General features: G+C 34.3%; 1 protein-coding gene across 3 annotated transcripts in view; it reads right to left on the bottom strand.

Moving 5' to 3' along the window:
- Positions 1-2,442: 2,442 nt before the first annotated feature.
- NAB1 (NGFI-A binding protein 1) overlaps positions 2,443-9,755 on the bottom strand; it is a 42,569-nt gene continuing 35,256 nt past the window's right edge. For 2 of the 3 annotated variants that reach the window (XM_024115622.3, XM_024115621.3), the window contains exons 6-8: positions 8,613-8,775; positions 6,422-6,538; positions 2,443-4,863 (exon numbers count right to left, since the gene is read on the bottom strand). In XM_024115622.3, the coding sequence (XP_023971390.1) occupies positions 4,775-4,863; positions 6,422-6,538; positions 8,613-8,775 (369 nt within the window). In that variant the 3' untranslated portion in view covers positions 2,443-4,774. The remainder of the gene's footprint in view (positions 4,864-6,421; positions 6,539-8,612; positions 8,776-9,755) is intronic. The other variant, XM_028480219.2, reaches the window with a different exon arrangement.

The raw sequence follows: 9,755 nt of genomic DNA, 5'->3' as shown, positions 1-9,755 counted from the left end.
TCTCTTGCAAGTTTTATGCAATTGCTATAAAAATGTAATAAAAATTTCCTTTAAATGAAGATGAACTGGTAAAGAATAGACCTTTAACCTTATTGGGAGCAATACTTGGAAGTACATTATTTAGCTGTCAGAATAATAAAACCTTGGAAACTGTGACCAGATACAACCAGGAGACCCAGAATTCAATAGGATATTGTTTTAATACTTCAAAATGTTGTGGCCCTTAGAAGACAGGAAGAATATGAAAGAATAAAAATATAAAGGATTTTAACCAATTTTGTAAATGGAATCAACCATTATTCATAGCTCCCTTAAAATTGCTATTGATACTAGGTATAAAATAGATAACTAATGAGAACCTACTGTATAGCACAGGGAACTCTACTCAATGCTCTGTGGTGATCTAAATGGGAAGGAAATCCAAAAAAGAGGGGCTCGATGTATACATACAGCTGATTCACTTTGCTGTGCAGTAGAAACTAACACAACATTGTAAAGCAACTATAATAAAAATTTAAAAATAAACTTATGGATAGAAAAAGATTTATTTATAAGTTGAACTTAAAAAGTTAAACAGTTTTTGGATTCTAACTTTATCAGTTGATTGTGAACTTACAAAATAAATTTCTGATTAGCTCTGCATAAAAAATTTAAAACACCATAGAGGTGTTTTTTTCCTTTTTTAAAAAATTTCGTAGGTCAGTAGAAACAAAGGCCAGAGAAGAGGTTTTAAAGCTTTAACTACTGCATACTCAGAAAGTAAGAAAAACACTGGCATTTAGCTTTTGATCACTTCTATGTAAAATAAGAATCAGAGTCACTAAAGAAACAGTCAACAGGAAGGATTTTTGAGATTAAACATATTTACAATAAAAACAAATTTCTGGACATTAGATCATTCTTTTATTAACTTTGGAGGCCCACTTGAGAATCTCATTTATGAGAACACCCACAGATAATAACAAATAAATAAGCCTGTATTCCCTGAAACACCACCCATGCACACAGCTGGACCATAAGTTGGTTTTTAGTTAAATAGCAGCTACCATATTTGGTCTTATGCTTCAAGCTGTTACAAACACAACACGTTTGCTCAATTCTAACTTCAGCTTTTTACTAACTGAATTCATTTCCTATAAGAGATAGGCCTCCTAGTTTCATTAGGTTAATGTCTTGTTGATTTTCTTTTGAAGACTCAGTGCAGTATTAAGTGAAGTCACCAGCAAAATGGGTACTGTGTCAGTAATACTTAAAACATTTGAGTAGCCAAGTGAGCAGACGATATGTTAGGAAATTCCTTGCATGCTTATTTCGGTTTCAAGTCTTTCAATACCATCAACTATAATTGTAAAGGTACACTAGGTGCTCATAATCACCATATCTTAAAGCTTTTACCCAAGTGGTTTTACTAATTAAGGACAGGAAAAAGCACTTCTTTCCCCCTGCCTTCTGATAGGTTCAACGGGACTGTCAAAAGAATGATTATTCATGGCAAGCATTATTTTCAAGCATTCAGCTTAATAATTTTTTAAAAAGTGACCTCAAGGTGAAATGTACTACCATTATGACTTTATAAGCACACCCCGCCTCTTTCTGTTAACTATTCCCGTCCTGGCTGATCTCGAGTCTCACTCACTAAATGTGCTTTCTTTCACCTGTAAAGTATCTACTACCATAATGCCCACTGAACACAGAATGCAGTTAAATGTCAGTTCCTTATTCATCCCTCTGTAACACACTGAAATTTGGATTTTATCTGAGTGGTAATAGTTCCCATTCAACTAGGTATTGGGTTCCCAAAGGGCAAAGACCATGTCTTATATTTCTTCTGTGGCCTCCACCCTCACCTGAGTGCGTGGCTCAGCACTGAAGCTCTTTATTAATCTACCAAACTCATCAATTACAATTTTGTTGCAAAGCTTCTGCTAATTCTCTACCACAGGTTAGTTGAATTTCATATAATTAGCCTTAATACTGAGACCAAATCACATTAACACTGCAAACATTAGCATACCATGAATGTTAAATCCTAATGTTCCCCCTTTTATTTATTAATTTAGTTGGTTAGACATGGTGGGTAGTTTTCAAAATGTCTTTGTAACATTCTCTTAAGTGAGAACAAAATAAACCAAACTCTCTCTGACAGACCAGAGTAACTGTCTGCCAAATAACTTTATAAAAATGAAGGTAGCTGACAATAATATTTAGTCTTAAGGTATAAGTCCCTGGCCCCTAACACTCAAGCCCAGACCAAATGAGACAGGGGAGACAGGTAGGCTAATACTACTGTGAGGAGTGCTATGCAGAAAGCTCTATAAACAGAGATACGTGGGGCACACAAAGTCTTTATTGCCACAGGAAGCAACTGCACTCATCCCACCTCACCAACAGCTTTAATAGTCACAGAAACGCAGACTTCACGTAATAAAGTACAAAACAGACTTGGGGAGAAATGGTCCCTTGGACTATATTGGTTGTAATACTGAGGTAACCAATTGACCTTGTTCAGTGAAAATACCTCTAACACATCATTTTTCTAATGAAAAAAATCAACTAGTTATAACATCCAATTCATATATACAATTCAAATAAAAATATATATTATTTGCTTCAATGTATAGCAAGTTTAATACATTAGTGTTTACAAAATAAAAACTGTATTCTACTGAAATTTTTCTTGTGCTTCCCCCTTATCACTAAGCATGAAAGACCAGAAAAGTATCATACTTAAGGAAACTTATTTATGGATTTAAAGATGCAGTTTGTGCGGTCATGAAAGACAGATAAATATTAGTTGGAAGATTACCACATCTTTAAAAATTTTTGCTTATTAAAATCTACAAACTTGAACCATAAGACACAATTTAAAAAAAACCCACAGAATTTCTCAAAATAGATTAGAATACAGGAAACGTTTCATGAAACTACTGAGATACTAACCAGTTCTATGGCTAATATTAAAAACTGAACAATCTATGTAAATCGTATTCATACTATTTCTACGCACAGTGAACAATACAATCACAATAATCAACCTCAAGCTAGCAACAAAGTTGCAAGGTCCATAAAAAGCTTCTTCAGTGGGCAAAACACTATGGTACAATTAAAACATTTAGGAAGGGAAAAAAGCCTTTTAATAGTATAAAAGTTGTTTACTGGTGTTTCTACTGTAAAGCTATTCTACAAATCAAAATGAAAAAGGAATTATATATGTGACAGTGATCAGAGACTACAGTGCAGACATTTCATCTAACATTTGGCTGATGAATTTTAGTATAATAGATTATAACTTAATATTTTTTACATAGTTATGACCTAGACCAGAACCAAAAACAACACAAAAAACACATATTCCAAGTCAATACACTCTTCTCAGCAATATCTGGGTTTACATGAATCTGGAGGAAGTAGGTAAAGCTGTCAAACATCTTCTCTTAAACCAACAGAAAAAATGTAAATTGGTAGAAGTAGTATTTGTTTTTCACTATGGATTCCAATGTGAAGTTCTAGTAAGTATGCAAGTATGTTATTAACATTTAAGCACACCCTCATATATAGGCATACAACCCATTAATTAAATAGGGAGAATTAAAACAGATTTTCAAGTTAAATTGAGTTTTAAGAATAAACTGCATTCATAAATCTGAAAAGTATACGAAAATGAAATTGTAAAATAAATAATATGTGTCAACTAAACCTCCATAGAAATATGCCTGCAAATGTGGATGCACTGATTGTCTAAACTTGTGATGGTCTGCATGGGAAGACATTCCCCAGGGAGAGCCATCTAGCTTCTCTGACTCTGGTGCGTAGAGAAGAATTTCTAGCTATAAAACAGTACTTACTCTACTATATATTATAGCCTTTGTTAACAGTCACCATCCTTATCACATTTCGGGTTAACTTACTATGTCTTAATCTATATAACATCCTGAAATAATAATTTTAAGTCAAGGCTTTTACACATCTGCCCACTTGTTTATAGTTCTCTGTCCAACTAATAGCTTCCTATTTTTGTTATACCTTAAGTAGCTATCATAAAATGCAACCTGGGTCAACTAGGTAAGAGAGGTTTTTCTACTCTATAGCTCATTTTTTGGACCTTACTCCAGTATTTATTAACTATGTGCCTAATTAAGCCAGTAAGAATGACATTTGACTACTAAGAAATGACACATTTCCTATTAAACAAAATCAGTTTTATCAGATATTAAATCTACAACATTTTCCTGACTTAAATTGAGTATTTGCTTTCCATTTTTCCAAAGTCACTGCAACTTTGCCAATAACTACATCACTTAAACTTTCTTTTTTATGACTGCAAAGATTCTAAACTCTGACATACAATAATATTTACGCAAAACACACTTAAAGTAGACAATGTAATTTCAAGTAAGATAAACTGTATCCACACCTATTGGCCCAAACAGGTCTCAACATCTAGATTGTACTTCTATAAATTATACAAATACATTGTACATTCTTAAATAATTAATGCTTACAATATTAATTTGTAAGCCTTTCCACATAAAATGACTTACAGAGGAATGTGGATCAGTATTTCTGTTACAGATTGTAACATTCTCTTAATTTTCTTTTGTGGCTGTAGTTTTGTCTTCCTGGTTTCCACAGATTACTGTATCAGTCCTTAAGCTTTGGCTATGAAATCTGTTTGTGCTGAATGAGGCAACATTGGTTATTAAGGCTTATTTCTATGATGGAGCATTATCCTTAAATCTGATGCCATCTCCAGAGAACAGTGGGAGAATCATAGCTATCTTGAATCTTCAGGCTCTGTTTTGATGACTTTCTTTTCTAACATAAAAGCTGAGTGAGGGTAGTCTTTTAAAATCCCCAGGCTCTCTGTATAAAAAGAGAAACACAAAATGTATTGATACTTTAAATCAATGGTCACAAAAAAACAAACTCAAACAAACTTATAAACAAACCCCCAAACTCCAAAGCAAGCAGTATCAACTATTCATGACTCTGCAATTCCATATAATATTTTTATGTTTACAGAGTTAGGTTAAGAGTTTGGATTCTGGATTTATATTCCATTTCTGCCAATTACTAGCTGTATACATCTCTGGGCAAGTTACACACTTCTCTAAGCCTTAGTCTCTTCATCTATAAAATGGGGATAGTATCTATACAGGGTGATATGAGACTTAAATCATAAAATGTATGTAAAGCACACAGCATATAGAACCTACTGATTTTTATTTAATGCTTGGTCCAAAGTGATACATAAAATATATAAAATAAAACTGGTCACTCGTATACAACAAAGTTACTGTCTAAAATATTTACTATCAATGAAGACATGAGGCAGAAAAACAACTTCCATGTTTAAACATGGAACTATTTTTAAAAGTTTCTCTAGCCATGAAACCTTAATGTGGGAGAAATAGGGATAAAAGAATGAAGATTCTATTTTCATAAGGACTCATTCCTTGGAGTTACATGAATAATTATTTCAACCTCAAACAAATACTACAGAATGACAATAAAATGTAATATTTACATGAACTACTAATACTGGGGGATACACACACATACACACACACTTTAAAAAGGATTCTAGAAAAGTAACCAACATTAATAGCTTATCTGAAATTAGGCAGTTCACTTTATGAATTTCCCTCTCTATACAGAAATTCAGCATAAGAAGAGGAATAAAAATAGTAGCTACCATTTACTGAGTTCCTATCAGCCAGACAATTCATATAGGCTATCTTGTTTAATCCTCATAACTATTCTATGAGGCAGAAATTATTTCTATTTTACAGATGAAACAACTGACTTCAATTAACTCCTAAAGTTACTTTAACTCAAAGACTGGATGATACCAGATTCTTTCAAATGGTGTTGGTGTCTGATACTTTTAAGTCTGTATAACTCACTTTACTTGGATAAAAACATGAAAACACCAAACTATAATAAGGAACAGCTTGTCCTTTTACAGAGTTCAGTTTACTCCTGAAATACAAATATCATCCCCCAAATGCAGCTGCATGAAAAGTTTAGATTTTGGTACACAAGGTTTTCTTAGCAGGACAGCAAACATATAGTCCATCAATTTCATATTATGAAACGCTGGAAAAGGGAATTACATACCTGAAACCAGCCATTTATTATCTGGTTCAGAATTGTGTATAAAGTCACCATTCATGTAACAGCTAATCAAAATAATCTCAATCTTCAAGAGCTTTTCCCTGTCAGTCCTTTGGAATATCATGTTCTCAAAAAGACTGGCTATTAATATGGCAATCTATTACTTCCAAGGGGAGAAAACGGACTAGTAACATTATTAGTAATGACCCTTTTTTAAGGAGGGGGACAGTGGAAGTTAGGAGATTAGAATGGAAAGATGTTTTATTCAAATATTACTCCCTCTAATCACATCCCACATTCTCACCTGATGAGTGGGACTTCGCCTCACTGGAGTAATGTCTACTTAGCTCCCCATCCACCACAAAATGATGGAGTTGTCTATTCTGTAAGTTAGGCATTCGGAGGTTCAAAGGTCTTTCGCCTAATGAAAAGAAAAAAAAGCAATATGAGTAATTAAAGACGCGTCATGGTTTTTCTTAAAACTAAGTTTTCACAGATCGCCTGAACACTCCTTAGGAAATAAGTAAGGAAAGTCAACAGGCACTGAAGAATTTGAATAGCTGGAGAAATATCTAAAATAATAGTTTAGGAGGAAAATGGCAACTCATGCTAGTCTCAAGATTTACCATTCTGCCAGGACATTTTGAAGAGCTAATCACAAACTAAACAAAAGACTGAGATTTCCAGTATGCACTCCAACTCTGGCAGATAATGCATCACCTCGGTAGGGCATTTTCTTACTAGTGCAACCATTTTACCAAGGCAGGTCATTAACCACATAACAACAAATACTACAGAGACAGAGATGGCTTCAAGCCAATTGCCCATTACTAGAACAACAACAACAACAACAAAACCTATGGCAAATCCATGAAAAAATATAATTAGAACAGATATGGTAAAAAAGGTTTCATATGCCAAATCATACTCTATCATAAACCAAAATCCATCATACTTAGCAAATTGTTGCCCTACACTGGATTATCCTGGGGTCACAAATTAGAGTCATCAAATCTTTCATTAATGCCTTTGCATCTTAACTCCAGTCTTTTTTAAAAAAATTAACTAATTAATTTATTTTTGGCTGTGTTGGGTCTTCGTTGCTGCGTGCGGGCTTTCTCTAGTTGCGGCGAGCGGGGGCTACTCTTCATTGCAGTGTGCGGGCTTTTCGTGGTGGCTTCCTGTTGCAGAGCATGGGCTCCAGGCGCAAGGGCCTCAGTAGTTGTGGCTTGCAGGCTCTAGAGCCCAGGCTCAGCAGTTGTGGCGCACGGTCTTAGTTGCTCCACGGCATGTGGGATCTTCCCGGACCAGGGCTCGAACCCGTGTCCCCTGCACTGGCAAGCGGATTCTTAACCACTGCGCCACCAGGGAAGTCCCTTAACTCCAGTCTTAACTGTCAAGGATGACTGGAGAAGTTAAACAAGACTTCCACTAAAAAGTTTCTGTAATATTTTAAAAAGGAAGAACGTTCTTTGCCAGTACTCTGATCTGCTGATGTGTAATGTTTTACTCTATAGTTGAAGAATGCTGGTTAAGATGGTATTCTTACTTAGAAAGAAATCTTATTTTTTTGACTACAGTAACCACTCTCTGAAAAAAGTATAATAATACATAAAAAAAAGTCCTACAAAATTGTTTTTCTTCAAACACTATCACTATTTGAAACTAGAGGATCTATTTCTATACCTATATGCTATACATCTCCCTCCACTCAAGTGCAAGCTCCAAGGGAGCAGGGACTTTATCTTATTCACTGCTGCATTTTCAGTGCCTAGAAGTGTGCCTGGCACATAAGAGATACTAAAAAAATATTTGTTGAATGAGTGAATGACAATGACTTGGGATTTTCTTCACATGAGGATACAAAAAAAATGAAATAATTTTTAAAATGGTAAAAATGCTCATGAATCAAAACTTTCTACACTTGAGTTTAAGAGAACAATTTCCAAAGTATACACCACACAAAATATTTTCATAGGGACTACAGGCCAATGTGAAGCCTGAAAGAAGACAAAATTTCTACAAGTCTCTCCATTCTTATACTGTCTCTTCAAATCTCTGTACTCTGTCATAGTACTTTAGAAGCAGTCACTACATTCTCTTAGGAAACAAATGTTATAAATTTCAGACAAATTTGTTTATGAAGTCTAAAAAAATCCGAAGTTTTAATCTTTTAAGAAACGATAAACATCTCCCATGGAATCCACTTCTTCAGGAAAAATGATCTGTACTGTTTACATCTCCCATTCCCATCTACCCTCTACAAAATACATGTCAATCACATGTGCCAGCTATTGTTTAGGGATAATAAGGTTAAAAAAAAACTCTACAAGTTATATTTGCAGGAAGAATTCTTTCCTTTTTAGAAAAAGGGACAATTTAAAAATTAATTTTGATAGAGAACCTATAAAATAATCTCCATAAAATATCAAGTTTAAAAAATCAGCAATTTTTTGTTTCCCATTGAAGTACACAGAGTCACTCTAAAGATGTACCTTGTCCATCAGCATTATCAGAAGTCAAGCCATTAGGGCTGTGCTCTTCTGAGCTTTGCCTGTAAAGTCCTGCACACAGTCTTCTTTCAGCATGCTGCAGTCTGTCATAGCCAGCTTGGGTGCAAAGGAACTCCATCTGCTTTGCCATCACCTTTTCAGGCTGCTAGTAAGTAAAGTGAAAATAAGGTAACTAAAACATTCTAGATTTTTTAATGGTTTAAATATGCTAATTTCAGACTGCAGCAAACATATTTAGTAGTCATTAAAATTAGTTCATACTTCATGTGGTATACACGTTCCATAAATATGCACTGATGTCTATATCATCATGTTAAAACACAGAATGTTAGATTTTGTACGAAAGGAAAAAAGCTTTCTGCTCAATCCTGTAAAGAGAATTCCATTCTAGCTCAAAAGCAAAATAACCTTAGCTTTGTTTTCTAAGATACTGAGTCCTTTTGAAGACTTTTTTAAAAAGGAACCTCAGAGCAACAGCAACATCTGTTATAAACTGCTTCTAAAACACAGGGCAAAGTCTTGGCATTTTTATTTTAGAATCTAGCACTACACAAACTCTGATATGATGACAGTATATTTGGGGGAGAAAAGGTGTAAAATGGCTGTCTAGAAGAACAAGACAAACACACCTCCCTCTAAAATTAAGCAATGCAAATTATGCAGAAAAACATCAGTGCCAACGAGGATCTTCACCTTCATCATGGAATGAAACTGCAGTATTTTCCAACCCATCATAAAAAGACATGTTTTAAAGTACACAATTAGTTGGCTGACATATAAATTTATCTCTGCATGAGTTCTATAAGTCCCTTCTCTATGCACTGCTCTAAATTACCTATGTGTGATAATACCTAAGATAGTCAAAGCAGTGATATTCTGCCAAGGAGGTAACAGTCAAAATACACAGATAGGAATCACTGCCATGCTATACAGAAAAGCAATACAAGGCATCTACTATATAAAATTATATATATGTTACAAACAATCCTGATTCACAGTAGTAAAAATCAATAGGTGAAATATATTAACTCACAGAATAGGATGAAAGCTTATACTATTATTCTGAATCAAATAAACGAATGGATAAAGAAGATGTGGCACATATATACAATGGAATATTACTCA

Source organism: Physeter macrocephalus, chromosome 2 (genome assembly GCF_002837175.3).
Source record: "Physeter macrocephalus isolate SW-GA chromosome 2, ASM283717v5, whole genome shotgun sequence".
NCBI classification, from domain to species: Eukaryota; Metazoa; Chordata; class Mammalia; order Artiodactyla; family Physeteridae; genus Physeter; species Physeter macrocephalus.
The sequence above is the reverse complement of the archived record's forward strand: the minus strand, read 5'-3'. Positions and strand labels throughout refer to the sequence as shown.